This window comes from Crocuta crocuta, unplaced genomic scaffold (genome assembly GCF_008692635.1).
Source record: "Crocuta crocuta isolate KB4526 unplaced genomic scaffold, BGI_CrCroc_1.0 scaffold156, whole genome shotgun sequence".
Lineage (NCBI taxonomy): Eukaryota > Metazoa > Chordata > Mammalia > Carnivora > Hyaenidae > Crocuta > Crocuta crocuta.
In genome coordinates, this window is record NW_027531308.1 from 1,807,977 (window position 1) to 1,834,612 (window position 26,636).

Here is a 26,636-nt window from a genome sequence, read left to right on the forward strand (position 1 = left end):
GTGTTGCGGGTCCAGAGACCCCACCTGGAGACACGTTGCTTTAGACAGGTTCTCGTTGTTCATTTTGCATGTGCTTTGTTTGGTTTCTCTTTTAACACAGAGAGCCCAAGAGGATGAACTGGTTAAAATAAGAAAGTATTACGAGACATCCAAAGAAGAAGAATTGAAGTTGCTGGATAAACCTGAGCAGTAAGGATGCCTGAACACTTTTCTGTTAGGCTGCAGGGAGAAGCGCCATCTCTATCCTCCTTCCTCCCAGCTGTGAATAATTGCACCTCGACTGTGCTGTGAGCTAAGTCGTAGCACCACATCCCCGTGACCTATTGCATGCAGCAGACTGACCTGACTGCCCGGAAAAGCAGCCGGGGGATTTGTGCTGCGTACTGTAATATGTCTCAGCCCCTTTCCCCATCCCTCATGAGTCCCCTTTCTTGTTCTAGCAGCTTGTTAATTCCTCCCAGACTAAACATTCTGGCCAAAAGGGTAACTGAGGAAGGAAGAAGTCATTGCTCTGTTTAAGGTTCTGCCGATGCAGTTAAAAAGATGATGTCACAGTCACAGAATTCAAATGGATTTTCCTAAATGTCATGTCCGGTAAATGTAGTCTGAATGAGCCAGCTTTCCCCTCCCAATCTTTCTACCTGCTCTGCCTCAATTTACGTGTGACCTTTTCATCCTCTTTATACGTGCTGTTCTTTATTCTGTTCACTATCTAGAGTTGTTTGCCCTCTGGTTTGGGCCCTTGTGCCACAGCCTTTGAACACTTAGACCTCCAATGAGTAATTGAGTGGCTTTTGCCCTGGCTGAGCCCTTGGGGTCTGCAAACCACAGATAAGCATGTGGGGTTCTGCAGCCCCCGGCCCCAGCTAGCTTTCATGGCCCAGGACTGTGGATGTGGAATGGGTCCAGAGTGGACAGCGGCATCCTTTGCCTATTACCATCCTTCAGTACTTCGTATCCAATTTAGGCCACTCCCCTCAGCCTGGAGATGAGGCATGAGGTAAAAAACAAAGAAGAAACTAAGCAGTCAGGTTCTGAGTAACAAGTGATCACTAGAGACATCTAAGTTTCTTTGGCTCATATTGAAAGTTTTGTGCCTTGAGCTTGGGTCCCCTAGAATGCCCCACTCCTCTTGGACTGCTTGGCATTCAGGTCCAGGAAAATATCTCTAAATGATTGGGTGGGTGACTTCTAGGTTTATTCAGTTATTGAGAAGCCTTCATGATAATTTGGGGAACCTTAGATGAATTATTCTCACACGGAGCATAGGCCAGGAACCACTCCCTACACCGCCCCTTCCCTGCCCCAAGTTAGTTCATGAGGCCCAGGAATATTGTGCATCATTGCAAATGAGGTTCTACTGCCCTCTGGTCTGGCAGCGTGAGCTACCCTCCCTGCCAACTCCTGCTGCTGATCAATTCTGTGGTCCACTCCTGAGTCCTGTTTCCTAATATAATAGATTAATTCCCACTAAGGTGCTAACGACTGAATGTGGAGTGACTAATAATGGGGTATTTAGACACTGACAAGGCCGCGGGGAATATTTGAAGACTGTCTTAGCCTGGCTGCTCTAACAAAGTAGCCCAAAGGGTGACTTATAAACAACAGAGATTTATTTCTCACAGTTCTGGAGATTGGCAGTCTGAGACAGAGGTACCATTATGGTTGGGCTTTGCTGAGAACCCGCTTTCAAGACGTAGACTGCTAACTTCTCTTGGTGTCCTCACATGGCAGGAAGCAAAAAGAAGGAAGCAGGGTCTTACGTCTCTTCTCCTAAGGGTACTGATTTCGCTCACGAGGGCTCAACCCTCATGACTTAATTACCTCCTTAGACCATCACATTAGGAGTTAGGATTTCAACATATACATTTTGGTGGAATGCAAACATTCAGTCCTTAACAGGGACCATAGGGCATATCAAGCATTTGGGTAGTGCCAACTATGCCATACTGGGCAATGAACTCAAAGCCTGGAGTTCACAAGCTTTTCATGTGAAAAATATCAAATAGTATTTTAGGCTTTGTTGGAAGTACTTAATTAAACCTGTTGTGCAAAAGCAACCAAACACATGGGCATGACTGTGCATCAGGAGAGTTTTGTTTATGGGCACTGAAATTTGAATTTCATACTATTTGTGTACATGTCATAAAATGTTACCTTTCTGTTCTTTTTCAACCATTTAAAAATATAAAAACCATTCTTAGTTGCGGTGGGGTGGGGGGGGTGGGTAGTGTACAGAAGCAAGTGATGAGCTGTATTTGGCCTGTGGGCTATAATTTGTCAGTGCGGGCTCCGTGCTCTGGAAGTGGCTGCCCCAATGAAATGAACAGTGGGTTTCTACTACTGGAGGTGTTTCCCTTTTCCTTTCGGGTTAATGTCTTTCTAGCATTATTTTTCAGGGTTAATTGCCAGGACACAGATTAATGGTGGCAGGTAATTAATAGATAAACTCCTGCTGATGTTTATCTGATGACTGGATGACCTGGATAAGAGAACATTTTCAAAGTTTATAATCGTCATTACAATGGCTTCCTAAAGATGCTAAGCAATTACTGACAGCAAATAGGACTGTTGCATTGTCCTGGTCAGGTGATGTGCTCAGGCTCAGTTGCTAGAGGGTGAGGTGCACAGGGGTAGGGGCTTCAGGCCTGAGTGAGTTTCACCTTGACTCTTGACCTTCTGCACAGTGCAGGATTTGTTTGATTTTAGCCAGAGTCTGATTTCCTGGCAACTTATTTGCCATTAGCTCCAAGTTAGTTGACTATAAGCATGTTTTACATACTGGAAAATATGAATCATTTATAGTTTCATCATTGCAATTTTCTAAGATCTCTGTGATGCCCAGTCCTATAAATCATAGCATGGAGAGGTTGGCCTCATCGCTCACCTCATCAGCTTTCTTATAGCCCACGGCCAGATTTAGAAAACCATTTCCCATAGAGGTGTCATCTGCTTGAGCCTGGGCTGTTTGAGAGCCACTCCCTCCAAGGATGGCCCTCAATTCTTTGCATTCTGCCTTGGGATGGTGAGGAGATGAGATGAAACTCTGTTGGATTTGAGTTGGCCAAGCATATGCTTTTTGCAGCCTAGATCAAGGACACCATGTGTAGCCTATTGGGACATCCCACTCAGGGTCCCCAGTTTCTTTAGCACCATCACAAACACACTGACTTGATGAAACAAGGCTCTGAGTGTAACCCCCTGCAGAAAAACAGTGTACATTAATGCTGTGTACACAGCCCTGTGCACACACACCTGAGATGGGACCATTTGGGAGTTTAGGGGATGATCAACTAAACATTAGTCCTTTAAAACAGTGGGCCGTATTGCATCATTCCACCCGTCAGGTGAGTTGGTGCTGTGGATGGGAACCCACACAATGTCATGTACAGAACTGCTCTCCTAAAGACAGACTGGAGTCGCAGCCCTCTCTGGGAAAATAAACCTGCACTGGGAAGAATGAAAAGATCAAAAGATCCCTAGTTTGTGGCTTCTTTGCTGTTGTTTAGTTCTCTTTATAATTGGCCCTACAGTATAAAGTTAGACAAGTCTGACAGGAAGTAAATCTATACGTATTTATAAGTACCAAGGCCCAGTGCCCCAGACCTATACTTGGGGATTTGTAAAAGAGGTCTTATCCCTATTCTTAGGGGGAAAGTATAAAGCATAGCTGGAGGGGGTGGGGGTAAGATATTTATCAGAAACTTCCTCATAGCCCTTGAGGTTACTTATACCCTCTGGTATTTTTCCAGATAAATGGAAAAGGAGCTATCTGTGGTGCTCTTCTTCAGGCCTCTGCACGGCTATGTTAGAAAATAAAATCACAGTCCTTTCAAATTTATGTCTCCAGTAATTCTTATCTTCACATTCTATCAGGTGTCTAAGTCAAAAACCTGCAAGTCCCCCCGCTAGCTTCCCAGCCGCCTCAGGGTTGGTCAGTTACTCTGGTTCTTGCTGCCCGAGTAGCCTTTCTCATGCATTTGCCCCTCAGGCCCCTTGCCTGCCCTCTGACAGTGCGGCTGTGGCCCGGGAGGTCTTCCAGTCTCAAATCTGCTCTCCCCTTCTATTCACTGACCAAGCCACTGCCATGGTGATTTTTTTTTTTTTAAACAAAAAACTGAAAGTATCACTTCTCTGTTTAAAACCCTTTATTCCTATGGAAAAAATGTTAACATCTTTATTTTGGAACAGGAAGCTCCATTTTAGCATCTGAGTCTGGTTGTCTTTCCCCACAAACACCACTCATCCTGTCTGGGCCTTCCGTACCAGGTGGTCACATGTGTCCTGCACTAGCACCAGAGGGCTTCAGGGAACCTTGGCTGCCATTGTCCGTCCAGGGCTCTGACTTGGATGGCCCTCACCTGGCTGGCTCTCATGAGCCCCGTCACTGATAATATTTACCATACCCTGTGGTAATTGGTGACTGATAATATTTACCAAAGCCTGTGGTAATTGGTGATTTATTTTTCAGATTACCAGGAAGGAATTGTGTGTAAGTTAAATTCTCTTCTCAGGTCTTAGCATGGTACCTGACACACTGAATGCCTCATACGTGTCTAAGGGACTGACTGAAATTCTTGGCAACTGATGCTCTGGTATTGATTTTCGGTGACACATTCCCCACAGTTCTCTCCAAAAGTAATGTAAACTTCTGGAACTTCCCTTCCCCCTCTAACTCTAGATATGTGTTTCAGACCCTTCTTCATGCACAGGACTCTGGATCCATAAGCTTCTCTGAGACCCTTCCTAGTCCAATTCCTAATCCCAGTAAGGTCCTGGAGAACCAAGTAGTTCTTTTCTACTCTTTCCTGGGTAACATGAAGTCAATGAGCCTAGGGGCTTGTCTCCTTATACTAGTCCTAGACTTCCTTTCTTGAGACATGTTATAAGTAATCGTACATTCAGCATTCCATCCTTTTTACCTGCGTCCTCGATGGTTAGCTGAGGTGTCCATCTGTATCTTCTCTCACACGATCTCCATAAACGCTTCACTCATTCTGTTTATTTAAACTAGAAAGTGTATATACTCTGGGGATCTGGAGCCTACTTGGGGAGGAGTGTCTTGTGGTCACTTCTGGGAAAGGAGAAAGGCAGGGCGTGGCCCTTGAGTTAGCCCTGAGTGTTGTCCGTATAAACAAAACTTCCCCACAGCCCCCTGAGGACCAGATGCCGCCAGTCTCAACAGCTTTTCACTGCTTATATTTGTGAAAACTGGTGATACCCCTGATTTTTGGTCACAAATGAATCAATGCTTTAATCCTAATTCTGTAAGAAACAATTTACATATAAAATACAAGTTTTCATCTCCTTTTAACTCAGAATTTCTATGGGTTTCTACTTTTATACCCCATCACATGGTTTTCATAATAATCACATTTACAGAACTTTAAAACAAGGGCATCTTTAGTTTTATGGGCATTCCTTGGTTCATCTCAGTGTCATTTAAAAAAAGAAGAAGAAGAGGGTGCCTGGCTGGCTCAGTCAGTATTGCTGGTGACTCTCGATCTCAGGGTTGTGAGTTCAGACCTCACAAATGGGCATAGAGCTTACTTAAGGAAAAAAAAAATGCAAGGGGGGGGGTGGAGAAAGAAAAGTAAAAGGACCATGACCTGGATATAGGATAAATTAAAAAAAAAACAGTTGATAATTAAAATCTTATCGAAACCCATGTCTTCCTAAAAAGCAAAGTAAAAGAGGCACAGAGTATAAGCTAAGGAAACATCTTTGTGTATGGAAAGAAGGGTTCAGCTTTGCTCCTATGGAAAAGCATTCTTGGTGAGAGATTGCAAAATGTCAAAGTAATGATGTTATGCGTTGACCAAGGCTTTCAGAAATATCAGTTAATCATCATTTCAGCCCCAAATTGAATTTAATAGCTGTGAGTGGATTCTCTCCTTCTCTGAATCCATGCCCAACTCTTTCCACCCATTTTAGTTTATACCCCTTTTTCGGGTGGCTGGCCTAGAGAGTATGTAGTTCTTCCAACTTAATTTTGCAAAGGGCACCAGTGCCCAGCTGCTCAGACAGTGAGCTTCTGTGTGTATGTTAGTACTCACCTTTAGCTTTTTAAAATCTGTCTTAACTGTAGTTTTTAACACTGATGTCTATTTAATGAGTGCTTGCTTTGTTCCACACACTGAGCTGTAAAACTCTGTCTTCATAAGTAAGTTGATGTGGAAAAGTAAGCAAATATCTGTAGAACAGGGTCACTGTAGACTATTATCTAACTCAGTGAGCAACAAATAATAGTAATCTCACCCCAGGAAAAGACATTTTATCACTTCTCTACAGACATTTGCCTCAAGCCTTCACTTTGCTGTGCCTGTGCTAAATGGACCCTTAGAGAATGCTGCATTGTAAAGGGAGTTCATTATTTGTTTGCATATGCTATAGGTAGCATTCCTGTTGGCGTAGCAGGAGATAACTCTTTGTGGTTCAGTATAATTGCATTAACGTTCTGTTCCTAAAGTAATGTATACACCACATGTTTATATACTGTCCTAGACGCTCATTTAAAACATGGATTGGTTGTCAACAATAGAACACACACCCTTGGAGTCCTTAAGTCTGCCTGTCAGGTACATTTTATAGTTGTTAAAATTGACACTGTCAAATAAGGAATGCTCTCACGGTAGATCTTTTTCAACTGTCTTTTTTTCTTTGTGAGTGTATGTGAAGCTAGATGATTCCTTATTAATTTCTACAGATTTTTACACGAGTTAGCCCAGATCCCCAATTTTGCTGAACGGGCCCAGTGCATAATCTTCAGATCTGTCTTTTCTGAGAGTATCACCTCCTTGCACCGAAAAGTAGAGATCGTCACAAGAGCTTCTAAGGTATGTTTGCTGTCTAATTTAAGAGGCTAATTTTGCCCTTATTGAGGGTAAAGGAAGAAGCAGGGAGTGGGAGAGTCAAGTAAATTCCCTTTGTAGAAAACCTTTGGACTTGAGATTGTGTGTTTTGCTAAGTAGAGCTATGATGATTATGCTAAGTATGAGTATGTGTGTGCATGTAGGTGAGGGAGGGAGGAAGAGAGAGAAGGAAAGTCAGGTGCAGACTGACAGGGAGAAAGGGGGGAAAAATGACACTTCTACAGATGGATTCTTAAGTATCACAGATACCTTCTAAGGTGCATTTTGGCCACTTAAAAACAACCTAAAAAGTGTAGTGTGCCTGCTACTTTTCTCACTGGATTGCAAGAGATTTTGCTTGAGACCCATGCACCTGATCATCTGACACGTGTCCACATAGTGAAATAAGATTCTAGAGACTTGATAAGCAAAATAAATGACTATGATAATAAGTGGTGGGCATATAATTTTTTTTTTTTTTTTGGCTTTACCACACTGNTCTCCTAGAAATAAATAAAAAAATATATTTAAAAAAAAAGAACATGATAATCCTCTCCACACATACATAGTATTTAGTTCTTACCTGAAGGCATGATTCTTTTCCTTTCAAAATACAAAACATTTCAATAAAGAAAGTATAAATATGACCAACTATAATAGATAGGTACCCTCTAATAATACCCTAAAAGGAAGGAACAGAGGTTGGCCTGAAGCTGCATTTACCTTTCTTTCTTTACCCTAAAATAAAGGGAAAAAAAAGTCAACTAAGACTCTAGAGAAGGGGAAAAAAGTATCAATTTGAAAAATTTACATTTTAAGAAAAAAAAATAGGAAAAATAAATGGCCTAAGGAGCTGAAGGAATCCTTAAGCAGCTTGAGATTGTTTAAGTTAATAGACATATCAGTAAATACTTATTAAACATAGCCTGTGGCCTGGAAATACATTATTGTAGTTCACCTCTGAGGATTACACCCAGAGATAAAGAAGAATAGATTTGCTATTAATCCTACCCGACATTTAACTGTACTGTATACACAGATACTTTGTCCAAAAACAGATCCTCAAGTGATAGCAGACTGGTTTCTTTTTTTTTTTTTTTTTAATAGTTTATTGTCAAATTAGTTTCCACATAACACTCAGTGCTCATCCCCACAAGTGTCCTCCTCCTCCATGCCCATCCCCCCCTCCCCCCACATCCATCAGTCCTCAGTTTTTGAGCAGACTGGTTTCTACTTAGAAGTCAACAGATATAAACTGTAACTCTGACAAGTCTCTTTGTTCCATTTACAAATATTTTTAATTATTTAAAAAATAAAACTGACTCAAATAGAGATATAAATACTAATATTTAATCCTCAGTATTAAGACATGCAGTTCGTAATTCATTGAAAGGATAGAAAATGATGACTTTCAATTCATTGAAAGGATAGAAATTTTTCTTTTAGCCAGCCATCTGTCCAGTCAGCAACATGCCACCAAACAGCCTGATGGCTACTCAGTAAAGATTTGCTGTTGAAGGAACATAGGTACCTTTGAAGTACAGCTTCGTAATAATTGGTGTTTGCTGTCACAGGGCTTGCTGCACATGAAGAGTGTGAAGGATATTTTAGCTCTCATTCTGGCTTTTGGAAATTATATGAATGGAGGAAATAGAACTCGGGGACAAGCAGATGGATATAGCTTAGAAATTCTGCCTAAACTCAAGGACGTCAAAAGTCGGGTATTTATTTTTCACAAGATTCTATGATTTACAATTATATTCTTTCTATACCTTTAATTTAATGTGTGTGTGTGTGTGTGTGTGTGTGTGTGTGTGTGTATTGGTTGCTCCATTCATTTCTTTTCTCCCTTTAACAATAAACTTTTCCTTTGCTTTCTTTTGACTTTTGGATAAAGACGGGCTTTTCATGTTTGTTCTTATGGAGATGACAAAATCTCCAATATTGGTTTGATCTAAAAGAACGCAATTAGATGTTGAACTGTGATGAGAGAAGAAAACAGCACGTAGTATCAGCCATAGCACGAGACTTGAGTCTATTTGAATTTAGTGTTGACTTCTGGTAATTTACTCATTCCTGAGTAGGGAGCGATGTTGAATCATCAATTGAGCTGAGCATTTGAATTATTCTTTGGCCCACAACAATTGGGCCGGGGGTCTACTGTCAAACTCTCTGAGCCTGATTATCGTTTGGCTCCACACCCCTGCAGAGCTTTCTCTTTAGAAACAACCAGCCCATATCTAGACGTCCCATGGGGAGCAGGGGGAGTGAAGGGAGGGGAAACACACAGGCAAATTAGAATTAGACCCATGTGAACAAGACACAAAGGCTGCCTTGTGGGAGGGCCTGCTTGCCCCTGGCCTCCCAGGGTCATAAAGTGGCATGGCGCTCCTTTTAAGCTGTCTTGATTGTTTTTCACGCCATTAAGAACACACATTTTTTGAAAGGTGGGAAGGGAGGGATGGTTTTCTGTTCTAGTCCCTGGTTCCCTTTGACACTCCCCCACCCCCTCCTGTCTTGGCTTTATGCCAGAAAATAACAATGGCGACAGTGTATACGTTTGTTTGTTTGTTTGCTTGTTTGTTTGTTTTAGCCATTACCTCCGAGGTCTTATGAATTATGTTTGATTTTTTTACCCCCACAAAGAATAGTGGAGTGTCATAGATGTATAGATGTCATTTTTTAAAAAATGATAAAACATAAGAAGAGAGAGGAAAATCTTGCCAGTCGCAAACAGAATCAGGACCACATATTGCAAACTAAAAGTATTAGGGTCACAAACCAAGATTTCAGTACTCAAATCTATAATATGTTAGTCTCATGTGAATGATTTTCATTTAAGCTTCTCTTTTAAACCTAGGATAATGGGATTAATCTGGTGGACTATGTCGTGAAATATTACCTGCGTTACTATGATCAGGTAAGAAATAGCATTATGTGGAAAACTACACTAATGGGGTTTCAACTCTTACACATTGTTGGCATTCAAAAATTGGATGATGGATGTGTGGATGAATTTCAAGTCCAACATAGAATTTGAGAGCTATCCAGCCTCCTTGGTTTACAGATGGGAATGCTGAAGCCAAGAAAGTTGAGTTGACTCTTGTAAAGAGAAGCATTATTCAGTGCCTCTCAATCTACTGACTCTTAATCCACTATATAACAGAGTTTCAGAGAGACCCCCAATGCCTTCTAACCAGATCGTGAGGGTCTATGTGAAATCTATATCCATTCAGTAATTGCTTATATCTGAAAGTAGTTCTGGGCTGTAGACCAAAATGTAGGAAATCAAGATGCAGCATTATCCAATACTTTATCAGTAATGGTCATCAGTGAACAAGTTGAAGAAGTGGAATTTGAAATCCATCCTCTCTGCTTAGATTACATTTGCAGTTAGAAATAAAAATTTCAGTGAGAATCCACCTGAACACATTTTTCTATGTTTAATTCCTTCTCATTAAATTGAGAACAAGGAGTCCTAACTTTGAGAAGAAAGAGGTACTGTTGTAAGGTGTTGGGAAATCTAGCAATCAATATGAATGGAAAAATCTAGGAAAACGTTGTCAGGACTCCTGCTTAGCTGTCCACCCGAGCAGGGTTTTTTTCTAGGCACCAAGGGAAGGAAAGTAAAGATTCCAGGGCCTTGTTTTCAAAAGGCCTGTGATTCTGTCCAGAAGACAAGCTAGGCGCTGGTAAAGTCTGCAGGCTTCCCTCCTCCCCTCCTCATCTGTCCGTCCTCAGTGTCTCTGAAATGAATCATCTCCCACCCCGCCGCCTCAAACTTCTCCTGTTTCTGTTGAGGAGATTATCATTTTGGTCATTCAGGCATGGAGCTCACCCCCCTCTTTGGTCCCTCTCTCTCCTTCGACTAAATTGTTTCTCATGTTTCCTTCCTGTTTTTCATCCCTCTGTCCCGCTCATCCAGGCTTTAAGGTAACTCCCGTGGACTCTTCTGGTTGCTTCCCAGCGGGTCTCTCCACACCTGGTTGCTCCCACTCTGGTGCATCCCACACCCAAGGCCCAATCATTTTTATAGTCCTGGTCCTACTGGATTACTTTGTTACTCAAAAACAGAAATGGCTCCCCATTTTCAAGTGAATTAACACTCTACTCAATTTAATTCCAGTCTTTTACAACCACGCATTTTTTTTTTTTTTTTTACANCACAAACTCTGTGGCTCAAGACCCATGTTTTCCAAACACACCCTATGTTTTCTCGCTGATATGTTTTTACATCCAGTGTTCTCCCTAACTGGACGTATCCTCGTCACCAGCCTCTTTATAAAACTTTGCTTTTGCTTTTGTCTTATTAATACTCTCTTGAAATAATAAATTAAAAGACCTTTTGGGAAAAAGCTGCCGGTAACGACATATATATCTGCAACCTAGTAGATAATGAGCTTTTCAGAAATGACATGGAAAGGACAACTGGCCCCCTCTCATTAAAAAAAAGAAAAAAGAAAATGGTACAAGAGACTGCAGGTAATTTACCAAAAAAAAAAAAAAAAAAAAAAAAACCAAAAAAAAAAAAAAGCCATAATCAAACAGAAGATATGAATTGCCACCTAAATATATAGACCTAGCAATACAAATTGATCAAAACTGTCTCAGGACTATCACAAATGGCTGATGGACTTCTCCTGTCTTTAAGATCTCTACGTCTAACGGGACCCATACCTGGGCTGCCCTTGACTCAAAAAACTGTGTCCTATAAAGGGCACCTTTAAAAAAAAATTCACACAAAGATGGCATGTGCTTGCCAAGCTGTTTCCCCATGGAGCCATACCTACTTATGGGGGACACCTTTACCTCATTCATGCAGATGTACAGTATGGGTTAGCAATACTTTGACCTTTCTGCATCAGAAGCCCTAGAAATACTTACAATATTTCTAGGAATTTTTATCCTAAGGAAGTAAATAAAGACATCACTAGTGTATATCTTTATCACTAGTGTATAGTGTATCACTATTATACTTACAGTAACTTGTAATAGCCAAACATAGCAAAATTTTTGCTAGGTGTCCAAAGGTAGACACTAGGGTCACATCAATTATGCTGGAGTTATAAGATGGGATGATACAGTGCCATGGAAAGTATTTAGGAGAAAATCTGGTGGCGTTAGAAAATACTCTTGATCTGCTTTTGTATTATAAACATGAGCTTAAAACAATATATAGTGTAATTTCAAATATTAAATATAAATATACATAAACACACAGAAAAACCTAGGTTACCAGATATATAAAAAAATGTTTTGACTATATCTGAGTGGTAGGATTGTAAGAGATCTTAACTTTCTTCTGTCTTTCAAAAAAATTTTTTTAATGTTTATTTTTGAAAGAGAGAGAAAGGCAGAGCATGAGTGGGAGAGGGCCAGAGAAGAGAGGGAGACACAGAATCTGAAACAGCCTCCAGGCTCTGAGTGTCAGCACAGAGCCCAACACGAGGTTCCAACTCACAAGCTATGAGATCATGACCTGAGCCAAAGTCAGACGCTTAACCAGCTGAACCAACCAGGTGGCTCTCCACCTGAGGAAGACAGCCCCTCTTCTGTCTTTCAATTAGACATAGTGAACATGGGTCACTTTTGTAAAAGGGAAAAAAGATAAAATAAAAAATAGTACAACTTACACGGCCCTTCTTCCATGAAATCTTTTTTCACTTCCTTACCTTTTAGTCCTTTGAAGCCTGGGAACACTTGGTTTGAACTTCTGTCATGATACATCTCATTCTGCTTTGCATGTAGATATCATTGAGCGATTACTTGTTAGCCTGGCATTGCTCCTTGAGGTCCAAAACTCATTGGTGTCTGTTTTTTGTTGTCTGTAATTTAGGTGTCTGACAAATACTTAACTAGGTTGAATCTACTGTAAATATCCGCAAGAATGCAGTAAGGGACATTTTTAAATAACTAGGTGCAAAGAGGTTAAGAGCTTTATTCTGATAGAGCAGGGAAGACATGTTGAAGCTTCAGTCAGTTGGTACATACCCAAAGTTCTGACAGCAGGTACCAGTAGGACAGAAGAATGATCCTGAAGAATCTTGAGAGGTAATATTCTGATCTAAGGTTAGCATAAGCAGATTTATCTTGCAGTGTCTGTCACAACCGAGTCAGATGCACTGTGTAGGAAGGCTGAAATTTGCTAATGAAATGTAACCCTCGAAGAGAGCTATACCCAGTGGAATAGACTTCACAGAGGAAAATCTTCCAGTAAGAATAGTTTCAAACATGGGATGGCCCAGTATGGGAAAAATCAGAAGTCAACATTTATGTGTTGCTCTCCTGGGTTCCACTGTGCAGAAATTCATTTCTCTCAGCAAGAGTATAGAATTCTGTGATTTATTAAAGTATCTCCTCCCTGTAAGAGCATAAGTGATGATTTTTGTGGTTAGTCCTGATGAGCAATTAGCTGAAGAAAGGTGACTCCTGCTCCAAGCCTCCTTCGCATGCTGGTTTGGGGTCCAAGTCGATGTCTGTGAAGCTTACAGAAATCCATCTAGAGCCATGGCTTTTGAACAGCTTTTTCAAGAGCTGCTACCAGGCTGATTTGCTTAGCAGCACTTTTCTCTTTTCATAGCTTAAAAAAAGAAAAATCAAAGCCAGCACTGAATCTGATAAAAAGTTTTGGAAAATAGGAAGAGGTAACATGCATGAGTTCTTCCAATGTAGATTGCCATGGGGATTGTGGCAAGCATCTAGGTGGTGTTCCATCCTGTCACTCAGACAAGTACCACCTCATTGTTTTGAAAGTAGTAAAATGAGTATAGAGCGATGGGGGGCGGGGGGGGAGGAAGTACACTGATCATGCAGCATGTAAAATAAGGAAAACCACCTTTTCTTAGCACCTCAAGTGAAGCTAAAGGTCTTAAAGGAAGGGAATTCCTGAAACCATAAGAAAATATGACAGTAAGTGAAATGGCCTCTGCTAAAGGTACACACCTTTCAGAACAGCGTTTTTATAGGTTCTGTACAATGGTGCTGAACAAAGTTTGGTACTCCACACGTTAAATGCTCTACTGATTGCTGTATATCGTTCCTCCCCTCACACTGCTTACGGTCTAGTGGGGGAAGTCTCTAAGTTAACACGGCAATTTTGAAATTAACCTTAAGTGCTATGATAACAGTAAATACCAGGGGCCCTTGTAAACACCAGGCGCTGAGGCTTAGGGGGAATCTCTGAGGAAGTGATACCTGTTTTGAGACTTGAAGAATGATAGGAACACAAGGAGGTGTGAGCAGTTTCTACAGAAGAGTTAGAAAAGGACAGTTTCATAGACAAAAGTCCAGAGAAAAGAGATTGTGGCCTGTTCTGCTATTTTATGAACATTTAAGGGAGGGAGTTAGAGATAGGGGGAAGGTGGAAGAAGACTGAGGGTGTAGACAGAGGCCAGATCATAAAGTACCTTATAAAGCAGTTTCAGAGTTTGGAATTAATCCTAATGGCAGTAGGAAAGATGGAATGTGAAGGAAAGCTGGCAAAATAGCCTGTGTGGAGAGAGGAATAACTGAAGACGGGCTGAGATATGCAAGATGCAGAGCTCATGTTAAACAACTCAAGGAGAAAGCAGGCTGGACTGGAAAAGATATTTGAGGCTCAGCTTGTCTTTCAATATGCCTGAAGCTTGTGTCCCTCAAGTTATTTCTGAGCTTAGATCCTCTACGACGTATAGTTGGGGAGCTTGTCAAAAACTATGGCAAACCAGGCCCTCAGCTAGTATCTACTAAGATAAGCCAAAGAACAGTTGGGAAGTCTTTTACAAATATGTGAAGAACTTGATCACACACACACACACACACACACACACACACACACCCTCCCTCCCTCCCTCTGGAGCTTGAAGCTGCCACGGAAGGTAGGTCGCAGCAGAAGGGAGAATGAGTGTTTCTTCCATTGCAGTGCCTTCTTGTTCAGCACCTTCCAATGCACACCAGTTGGCATACCCCAAAGATGAGTTATCTAATTGCTACCATGTGAAACTCAAACAGGGACTTTAAATTTAAGTACTTTCATGTGTTCCTCCTGTGCCTTTTTCCATGAGAGTAGGGTGTCCAAGACTAGGGCATACCTGGCAATTTTCTCTTTGATTCATGAGGCAAAACGAACCCAGCCCATGCCATAGCCACAGCCAGCCTCAGCGGCACTGCGGAAGGCACGAAAGCGTTTCAAAGTAACCAGGGCCAAATTTAGGAATGGCCGAGGAGGCTTTCTCAGGTTATTATTTGCACATTCAATAAAAGATGCTTTGGAATTTCAATTGATAGTGACAACTGGAGAAGTATAATGTACTTTGTTAACCCTGTCTTTTAGGAAGCAGGAACAGAAAAGAGTATTTTCCCTCTGCCTGAACCACAAGATTTCTTTCTGGCTTCCCAAGTCAAGTTTGAAGACCTCATAAAAGATTTGAGAAAATTGAAGAGGCAACTAGAAGGTAACAGGAACTGTTCTGTTATTATGATAATAGCTAAGCTTTTTTTTTTTTTTTTAATGATTGAGGAGGATGATTTATGTCTGGTTCATGAACGGAAGTGGCGCGGAGTTCAATTCGTCGTGACGGTCTCCATCGCTTGGCTTCTGTTTGGAGGCACTGTGTTTGCATATCCCTTTCTTTGATTAGTGTGAATTAGTGCTTTTTACACCTACATCTTTAACATCTACATTTTCCAACATATTACAGATGGTCATTTTAAACAATAGCAGCCATTTACTGAATGCTTACTGTGTCATATAATTATTACAGCAACCCTAATAAACAGGAACTGTATACCAACTCCATTTTACAGATGAGAAAAATGAAGTTTATGGAAGTTACATTCACACAGCCAGTGAGAGGCAGAGTTACTGGGCTCTTATCAAGTCTATCTGATTAGAACTCATGCAGTTTGTAAGCTAGTTCACTGTGCCACCTGAAACATGTCACACGTGCACGCACGCATACGCCCCTGCAGATCGGGCTCACGTAGAGGAGTCTAATAAAGATGTCAAGACCCGTAGTCAACATTGTATTTTAGTTTAATTTACATTTTTAATTATTCACAATGAAATGCTGAAAGCCCCTCTTGGGTTTTTTTTTCAAAGGTGAAAATATGTCGCTCTTGAGCAGGAATTTTCCTTTGGCACTGCGAGAGTCTTGTGTTTTCGCTGTGGAGACATCTCCTTGTCCAAGAATATAAATACTTGCGTTGGAGCTTGTCTCACTCCAATTGAAGAGCTCCACAGAGGATTTAGGGAGCGTGTTAATGTGGAAATGGAGCTCAGAGTGCCAAAAGGAGAGCTTGAGGAAACGAAGAGCTTGAACCAGGAATATTTTTACACTAAGACATAAAATAAACATTTAAAAAATGTTTATTGTGAAAGAGCGCTCAGAAACCCAAGTCTTAGACGGAGAGCAGCCTGGAAATGGAAGTGAAGTGGGACAGATCCCTGGTGGCGGGGACAGCCATTTAGCTTTATTTTGGGCATAAAACTTGCTTAAATAAGGAGAGCGGTTACAAATGAATATTTCTACCTTGTAAATTATTTTTAAAGGAACATGTGGATTTTTCCCCCTCCTGTTGATGTGGTTAAGAGAGTGAATGTAACCAAATGGATGCTTCATTTAGGAATGCGATATATGAACTTGAAGTTACTCTTTTCCCTCTCATTGAAAAAAAAAGAAAGAAAAGAAAAGAAAGACAACCTGACAGTTTTATCCTTATCTGAAATGAGGGGCTTGACTCCATCCTGTGGCAGTTTTTCTGTCGATCTCCGATGGCAGGATTAGGGCCCGGGCCAGTCCCCGGGATGGGTGCGAGCCTAGCGAGGCCAGGAAGAGCCATGCCGTTCACCCCACAGCCATCCCTGAGTACGCCTCCCCTCTGGTCTCCTGGCCCTTTGCCCTCTCGTGCAGTTTTGCAGGCAGAAACCTGGTGTGGGTGTGACCTTTCCTCCTCTCCTGCTGCCTCTTTCAGGCACCCCCCTTTGACGTTTGCAAGTATTTGGTGATGATAACAAAGGGAGGAGAATAGTGAATTGAGAAGACCGTGGAGAGGCAGGTGTGCCCACAGAGGCCCTGCCCACCACCCTTAGCGCACCTTATTCTCTCCAGGGTGATCCCGGGCGCCATTCCACATCCCTCAGTGCTCAGCTGACACTTTTCCTCAGTTAGTTTTAAGGAGTTACAAGAACTTCTGGAGCTGGAGGACCCGCCCTGTGAAGGGAAACTGAGCATCGCCTCAGTGGTTTTTCTCCTTTGTATTAGCCTTCACTCACTTAGAGATGTGAAGCACCACAAGGCAAAAGGGAAAAGTGGGACTCCCCCCACCAACTGGATATTTAAACAAAAATGCCCTGCTAATCTTTAGAGATGCCAGTGTTTGTAACACATGAAAGGCACCTAGTAAATATTTAAAGAAAATACAGACCATTGGTTCTCTAATGAATTTCTTTTTCTCCTAAATGCCATCTGGCAAGATGGCCAGAGTCGTGGCGGTCTGTTTCATCTCCCTTCCCATTCAGGTTCCACCTCCTTTTCCATAAGGCCTTGGTGTGAGCCTAGATTGAATGTTTAATTGAAGAGGACATAATTTTCACACATACAGCAAAGATTTGATGAGGCTTTGAGGTTTATTGTAGCCATTAAAATGTCATGGCTGCTGGCAAAACCCCAGAAAATGTCTAAAGCTAAACCAGATGTGATTAGCAAATTTCAAGACATCTCAGGCCCCATTTCTCCAGGCAGGCATAGCCCTATAGAAGAAAACTGGTTTGAACCACACCTTAGCAGTAGGGTGGGAATCCAGCTATAGTTGTTGGTTGTGCAAATGGCACTGATACAAATAGACATTGCCAATAAGCATCTTTTGTAGAAATGAGAGCTTTGAATAGCACTTTTACGTAGATAAACAGAGCCAGTATCAGCCACAGTTTCCTGTGTGATTATTATCTATCAGATGTTTAACATAATCATGTCTTTTAATCTTTACAACGACCCTATGAAACAGATACTATCATCAGTCTATCCCAGGAGGAAGAAACTGCGCTTCAGGAGGCTTACATAACTTGCCAAGTGACAGGTGGTGACCTAGCCACAGTTTGAAGCTAGATATGACTCTAAGGCATGTACTTGTCGTATATCCTGCCTGCGACCCACAGGTCTCTATAGTTGAACCTGGATCAAAACAGTAAGATACATAGTAAAGGCAGAAAGCCTCATGAAGTTACCAGCGACAGAGAGTCACTGAACATGTACACATGAGTGAGTGCATGCACACACACACACTCTTAGCACCCCATGTGTAGACCCTCAGATCAGAGAGAGACAGGAAAGAATTTACTTGGGGATGGTGAAGACATGTAGGAAACAGGGGTCATGAAAAGTGTAGACACACACACACACACACACACACACACACACACACAAGTGAACAGACAAAATTATTGTGCAAGATTAAGAACTCGGGCTTTGGAATCAGATGATGTACTTTTACCGGTTTGGTGGAAGGAGGACCTTGTCAGGTAACAAAACCAGAAAGAGGATTCCTTTTCTTACCTTCGAAATGGGAAAATCATAGTGCCTACGTCAGAGGAGGTAATGAATGCATGGTCTGTTAGTAAGGAAAACTTCAGTAAAGCTGAGCAGGGGTATATACCTTTTCCTGGAAAACACACACCTTGTGGAATCAGGCCCGCATTGCCGAGAGGCCTGCTGGTTGTGTTTGTGGAGAATCAAATTCCGAGCACTTGTGCTCACTTCTCTACCTTAGTGGTCACAGAACCCAATTCTTGGTGCTTGGGAACATGTTCGTATTTGGTTTACTGCTCTGTATCCCTTAATCGGACAATAATTTTAGCTTCCCGTATACTGCGATAAGTAACAATTAGGAAAAAACAAATGCTAGGAATAGTTGCTCTCTTTCTTATTCTTTGACCTTGTTTACTGGTTGGAACTCTCAAGGTATTTTTACCAACCCATATGTGGTAGGCAGGATAGTGGTTCCCAAAAATGTCCAAACCCTAATCCCTGAAATATGTTACCTTACATGGCAAAAGGGAACTTTGCCGATGTTAAGATGGGGAGATTATCTTGGACTAGCCAAGTGGGCCTAATCTAATCACATGGATCTTTAAAATGAATCTTTAAAAAAGGAGAATTTTCCTTGTCTGTGGCCAGCGGGATCTAGTATAGCGGAATGACCAGAGAGACTCAGTGTTATGGGCTTTGAAGACGGAAGAAGTGGGCAGTGAACCACGGAATGTGGGAAGCCTCTAACATTGGAAAAGGCAAGGAGCAGATCCTCCCTAGAGCCCCCAGGAGGGAATGCAGCCCTGTCAGCACACCTTGATTTCAGCCCAGTAGACCCATGTTAGACTTCTAACACAGAGAGCTATGAGGTAATATATTTAGTACATTTGTTGTTTTAATCATTTAAGTGTGTGATAATTTATTATAGTAACAATAGGAGCAAATGCACTGTGCAGTGTATCCTTTCTAATTGTGGCAGTTAATATGAGTGATACGCATACACTCTCACACACACACCATTGCTGAGGCCATAAGATGTATGATTTCCCAAGTAGTGATGTTCACCAGTATTGCATGAAATGTGAATTGGTGTTTTGTGAGAAAGAGTCTACAAGGGCACCTGAGTGGTTCAAGTCGATTGAGTGACCAACTTTGGCTCAGGTCATGATCTCATGGTTCTTGAATTTGAGCCCTGCATCTATGCTTTCAGCATAGAGCCCACTTCAGATTCTCTGTCTCCCCCTCTCTCTGCCCCTCCCCTGCTCACGCTTTCTCTTTCTCTCTCTCTCTCAAAATCAAGCAAACATTCTTTAAAAATTGGCAAAACCCTAAATCCATATTGATCTGATCTGATCCGATGGTAGTACTTTATTATTAAAAGTTCACCATGGCTATGAAAGTAGGAAAGCTGAATTAATGTTTTTTGTTGTTGGAAAATGAGAAGAGAGCTCTTCAGATAGATGTTGAGAAGTCAGCATGGTCTGAAAAATTTAAGAACAAAATTAATTCACTGTTATCTGCCAACAATAGTTACTCAGTATCCCCTGTCACTAAAGGTAAGCTATTTATTCAGCTATGTACTAAATTTTGCCTTGAAAGTGATGCATTATTAGCTCTATTATTCCATATATGAATTTGGGAAAATGTAATTGATAGCCCTCAGTGAAAGATATTCCAACTTAATTTGAAAATCTTGGCTGAGATGCAAGTGTGTGTGTTGTTAAGATAATTCTCATGAAGTCCTTTTCTCTAAATATTTGAGAATATGTACTTGAACATGTCCTTTCTTTTGTACCAGTTAGAAATATTTGGGAATACGACAGTTTAACAAAAGCAAGAGTCTCCGTTGACTTTTTGATATCTGTTATCACTCTAGACATGTTTATCCTACAAGTATTTATACCAACATGCTAACCTTTTTAAGCTTTCTCTAAATGAGATGCTATGTGAGATGCATAGTCCAGGCGGTCAAGAACTGTTATAAAAAAAAATCTTCATTCTAAGTTTGAATGGTAGTAATATTTCCAAATGAACTTTGCATTAAAGTACATCCATCACATCTTTAAGCATGTTCAGTCCCGATGTCCTCATTCTAATGGAGTGATCAAATTAGCCCAGGGTCATCCTGAAGAACCTCTGTGTTGTACAACACTAGGACCTGAACATTCTATTTCCACGTAGTGAGGACGGGAGAATGTTAATTCATACATACATGAAAGTAACAGTTCAGGAACGAGAGGGGCTTTTTGTTGTAGGGTGGTGGTGGTGGTTGCAGATTTTCCAAACTATAGTCAGTATGTCTTCCAGATAAAGAAGGCAGACTGAATTCATTCCTTCCTTTAGCCTCAAATCCCTGGTAAAGGCCCACTCCAAATTAATACTCCTATTAGTTAGAGGCATACAGCCGATGCCAATATACTCAGCTAAAACCACACATAAAAGCAAGAAATGAGAACCTTTTTACCTGGTAGTTTCTCATGGCCCTGGGCAGAGACTGATGTAGAGGCAATAGTCTAGCTATTTGGGTACGTATATGAAATTTTTACAATTAAAACTAGATTCAAAAAAAAAAGTTACAATCAACTCTGAGTTATAGGAAGATAGATTAGTGAGGTTAAGGACTAGCCATAGTTTTTTAAAAAGTTAACATATGATTTTTAACAATCAGTAGGTCAGCCCTCCTATTTACATGCTGGAAAACCTTTCCTATTTGAAGACATGAACCACCTGTTGTTTCTCCTGCACGATGGAAACAGTCCTCTCCTTTGCTGTTTAGCTCATTTAACGTAATAAGCAAATTAAGTGTTTGGACAAATACACTGATGAACTGATATCTGTGAGGTCCTGGAGGGTGAAATGTGGGAGGCAGGATTTGAGGCCCTGAGCACAGTTGGCATCGGGAAGGGCGAAGCTGCCTACAGTAGAATCGGCATCCCCAGTGATGGAGGGAAGGCAGGAGGGCCAGTCAGCAGAACTTGTACTTCATCTTGCCCATGACCACTTTTATTTTTTTATGTTTTGATCTTGGGTTGTAGGATATGTCCTTTCCTCTCCTTAATACTGTCGGTAATCAAGATTTGGCCGTGCAAAATAAGGAGAAATGCTGATAACTGTCATTGCGAATCTACTAGTGGATAATAAAGTTTGCATTTTGGGGGGCAGTGGCAAATCTGTTATGACTCCACCGTCCAGTTCTCTAGTGCAAGTTCGAGTCACCACCGTCCTCTCTGACTCCGTCTTTCTTACATGCGTGTTGGTTTCTCCTCAGTCAGGAATCTCTGTATCTGTCTACCACTTGGACAAAAGTATGGCTCTTGGCACATTAACTCAGTCAGTGCTACTGACCCCAAAACGGAATTTAGGAAAAGGGATTGCTTACTGAGTTTATCTCAGGAAGCAAAGAAGATAATTTAAAGAAGGTCTGTGTGGCGACTGTTCTTTTGAATTTGCAATGGACACACAGTCAGGGGGATAGGAGACTGGAATGGCTACAGTTCTTCCCCCAGTACATGCAATATGGGGGTATCCTTAGAGTTGCTAGATTTATTAAATAAAATGCAGGAGGCCCAGTTAAATCTGAATTTCAGATAAACAGGCCTTTTGCCTTTCGTAGGAGTGTGTCTCAAATATTGCACAGGATACACTTATACCAAAAAAAAAAAAAAAAACCTATTCCTCTTTTATCTCAAATTTAAATTTATCTTGCTGTCCTGTCTTTATCTGGCATATCTATAGAGGGTTTAAAAGCAATAAGAAAACCAACCAAGAGCGGTTCCCTTTTTATTACCACCACACACTGGCAATTCTAAGCAATGTCAGTGATAACATTCTCCCTTCCAGGATGGGCAGTGGACACAGGCGCAGTGAATATGTTCTGGGGTGCGGTGCATGTCCATCTCCACCATCACTAACGATGACAGTGGCCGTTTAATGCACGACTACCAAACACCTGCAAATTTGCTTCCAGCATTTCTGTTTCTTAGAACACCTTCAAACTGAGGACTACCTGCATTCTAACAGTAAGGAAGTTGAAGCAACTTTGCTGCTAAGGATGAAGCTCAGACTAGAAGCAGGTTCTTCTGATTACAGAGCTTCTACTCTGCACTGCACCATGCTTCATTCTTCCACTGTTTGTCGGCCCTCCCCACAGGCACTAATAATATCTAGAATGAGAAGGCTTGATGAATAAGCTCACTTATTTCTCTAGTTCATCTGCTAAAGGGATTACAGGTAATAACTGGATTGACTTTAGGCCTTTTTGGTTCTCTGTTCATAACTACTCAACTGATCAACCTGTTGTAATCTCTATCCTCCTGCTTCCTCCCTGTCCATTTCTTTTTTTTTTTTTTTTAATGTTTTATTTATTTCTAGGAGAGAGAGAGAGAGAGACAGCGTGAGCAGGGGAGGGTCAGAGAGAGAGGGAGTCACAGACTGAAACAGGCTTCAGGCTCTGAGCTGGCAGTCAGCACAGAGCCCGACGCGGGGCTCGAACCCATGAACCGCGAGATCATGACCCAAGCGAGAATCGGACGCTTAACCTACTAAGCCACCCAGGAGCCCCCTCCCTGTCCATTTCTTTTGGTTTCTCTGATATACTTGCTCTGTCTCTGTCTCTGAAAATTGCCTGCCCTATGTTTTATTCCTTTATGACCCAGAATGTAAGCACACCGGTCTAAGATGGGTAACCAGATGAATAGCAGAGGACTACAGGGCCACCCAAGGTGACCTGCATGGTGTTGACTCCTTCGTTATCTCTTTTGTTTGTGGAAATTACATGTAATGTGGTTCTGGCATAGATGAGAAATTAGGGAAGCTTCCAGGACTTGTCAAGTCACATGGTGAAGCAGATTGTTGATTCTGTGGTCTGGACCAGCCCTGACTTTGCAGGAGAAATGTCGTCTATCAAGTAGCTTTCTCCCCACAAGAGTGTAAGTGTTCTTTAAGAGAGAAAGAAAAGAAAAATACAAAAAACTAGATCTCACCATGAGAATGAATGTTTTCTTTAATTACTCAGTTGAGCATGGTCCATAAGCATGGCTCTGGGAAAGGGAGAAAACAGACTCTGGAAGACTCTTGGAGGACTTCTGAGAAAAGATGGCCAATCGAACACTCATCTGGCTTGAGTACTCATGTAGGATTTCAACTCCTCTTAAAAATTATGTTAAAAATAGTAAACTTCTTTGAAAGTGTCAAGTCAAGAGCACAGAATGGTAGAAAAAACCGTAACTGCAAAATTTCTGAAGCTCAGAAGTAGATGGACAAGTGGTGAATGAATCCACCAAATCAAAAAGTGGAATTCCAATCCAGGAGTGGAGAAAGGTGAGAAGCAATCTGATTTTTACTGCCCCGTGACTGGACACAAATTTGTATGTAAATGTGTATGTATAAATACATAAACATTCCTGTGTAGTCATACATAAGTAAATCACTGAAATTATTCAAGACTTTCCCAAAGTGGATACAGGTTTCAGTTTTAAGAGGCCCAATGGGATTCCAGCAGAATGGAATAAAGCAGACCCATACCATTGTTAGAACATTTCAGAATGCTCAGGACAAACTTAGACACTTCTGGAAGGGGCGGGAGTTGGAGGGGTGAGATGTGGAACCAAATTACCCGGAATCAGGAAGCAGAATGGCTTTAGGTTTTTCAACAGCAGCGCTAGGAGCTAGAAGTGGATCAGAATTCTGAAGGAACGTTATCTCCATCCAGAGTTTTATATCCACCAATCATCAGTCAAATATGAAGGCAAATGAAAGTTATTTTCAAACATGTAAGTTATCAAAAAAAAACTTACCTCCCACCCAGTCATCCTCAGAATGCTTCTAGAGAATGTGCTTTATTACTAAATAGGAAGACAAGGGTGACAGGAAATTAAAAATGCAATGGAGAAGGGAGGCAAAGAGATAGTCCAGGGTGGACGACCCAGGATGGCAGCCGGGCACAGAGAGCAGACGTTCCAGATTAGATTGGGTCAAAAGAATCCTAAAGAAGATCCTCAAAGATCTGTAATGAATGTATCTGATGTGTCCTGAATGTTTTGACCAGAATTACACAACTTGCAACAAGTTTGGAGTTCATTTCACGTTAAGAACATAGAAACCAGAGCAAATTAGAAAAAAAAAAATATCATGAGGGTTCGGGAGTTTGAGCGGAGGAGGAGGTCTAGGAAAAGCGAATTAATCAGAATTTGTGTATCAACTGAGACAGGGAGCTGTGTTTGCAAAGTCATGTTAATGTTAACACAGGATGCCAGTCCAGCCACACCATAGTTGTGCTACCCTGCCAGGGGGCTCGTGTGTGGTAGGTATCGGGGAAGGAAAGAGAACTACATCTTGTATCCTGCATCAGGAGAAGGATGCAAGAGTGCAGTTAGACGCTTGTTGGAGGCCTGCAATTAAGTGCTGAAATCATCAGGTCAGATTGGCACAAGTGGCTGCCTCGGGGCGGGGAGAACCAGGTGAAGTTTGTGGGATGGAAATGGGGAACTGCTTTTCCTAGAGTAGGATACAAGTATTCTTTTAACTGCAGGCACCACTTTAATAAATATACCAACACGGCCACAACCACCACCCAACACATCTTTAAGCGAGCGTTAAGTCTCGGTGGCAGAAGCTGGCATGTGGAAAGCAGTCCCAGCTGGGGGTTCAGGAGATGCAGTTTAAAAAATTTAGTTCTGCCTCTTACCAACCGTGTGATAAGCCATGCAGCTCTGACAAATCACTTAACCTCTGTGGGCCTCGGCTGAAAAACTGCAGCTGATCATCCTACGCTCCCCAACACTGGGATACTGGAAGGGTCAGAGGAACAGATGTTTGAGGAAGTATTTGAGAGAGATGTGGGAGGTTTTATTTAAACTCATTCAGGAGCCATACAGTTCGCAGTTCACTCAACATGTATTGGTGTGTTCTAGAAGGGAGAGGAGGGAATCTGCCATTAGGACGGCGTGGCTAATTTATCACCTTTAAGGAAGCTCCAGAAGACATGACTTGACTGATTATTGACCATGCCTAATTTATTAGCTCTTTCCTCCTTTGCGGCCCATTTGTCCATGGCAGTAGTTTGCTAAGCCTGATCTCTGGTACGGGACTGGATACATTAGCCAGAGTCCTGACCGTGTTGCCATGGTGTTAAAAATATTTAGTTTTGCAAGCAAAGTTTCAGAAATAATAAAAGAAAAACTTTGATATGATTTATTTTTGTAAAACAATTTCAACAAAACAGACACAAGGAACTGGGGTAAGTATTTCAGAAAGGGAGTGGGTGTAAAATGTTGATCAGCGCGGTGACTTTTGATGCAAAGCATTCAATTAAGTGCGGCATGGTGGGTAAAGGTCACACATTTCCCAAATGGAATGCCTTCAAAGACAAGTTGTACAGAAAGGAGAGAGGATACGGAAACTGAAACCTGATTCATTCGTTTAATTAATGGAAGAAGTTTGTGTTTTCCTTTGAAGCCACGGTTGTGACATCTCTAGGTGGGAAGGATGAGTTATGTTACGCTGGTTTCCTCCTCTCAGCTTTCACTCTCCTTCTCCTCTTTATTTATAAACCAACACAGTTAATAGAATTTATTGTGTTTTTCTTTTCTTTGACAAAAAGCATAAAATACTAAAATAAAAGCTACTGTCATGGAAAACTCTGAGTCACAAACCCCGAGTTCAGATCCCTCCTTCACGAGCTATGTGACCCCTGGCTGGTCATGTCATCCCTCCACATCTCTGTGTCCTTGTATAGAAAGGCAGGTGTCACTGTCTGCCTTACTGATTATTGGAGCAAGGGACCAGCGTCTTATGAAGGAAATCCCTTCCTTTGCAGAATATCAGCGAAATGTATAATATTTATCCCTGGTTCCCTTTGTGCACCCATTTCTGATATTTAGTCCAAGAGCAAATCCTGCTGGTTCGTCCTACAAGATGTGCCTTGAGTCGGTTCACTGCTCTCTGTATCCGCATCATATTTCTAGTCTAAACCAGCACCTTCTCTCAGTGAGGACATAACAACGGAGTCCTAACAGGTTCCCCTGCTTCTTTCTGCTCTTGCCATTCCTTTATATTCAGTCTCTGCTCATCAGACCAGCGGAGCTACCTTGTTTCGTATTTGTAGCTCTTGGACTAAAATCCAACCTCAGCCATGCTTTACAATTCTAACATGGTTTGACCACTTGTGCCTTTTCTGTCTCATCTCATGCCACCCTATCCCCTCTTGTCCACTAAACTCCAGCCTCACAGGCCTTCTTTGTGTTCCAACCCAGTAAGCTTGTTTTAGAAGACTATGGGGGAA

The 26,636-nt window shown here is 41.6% G+C and overlaps 1 protein-coding gene across 1 annotated transcript in view; it reads left to right on the forward strand.

The window, feature by feature from the left end:
* The window catches only part of FMN1 (formin 1), a 286,938-nt gene that overhangs the window by 151,893 nt on the left and 108,409 nt on the right, over window positions 1-26,636 (forward strand). The window contains 5 exon segments of the mRNA XM_077771645.1: window positions 101-189; window positions 6,707-6,836; window positions 8,426-8,572; window positions 9,712-9,771; window positions 15,163-15,283. Of these exon segments, the coding sequence (XP_077627771.1) occupies window positions 101-189; window positions 6,707-6,836; window positions 8,426-8,572; window positions 9,712-9,771; window positions 15,163-15,283 (547 nt within the window).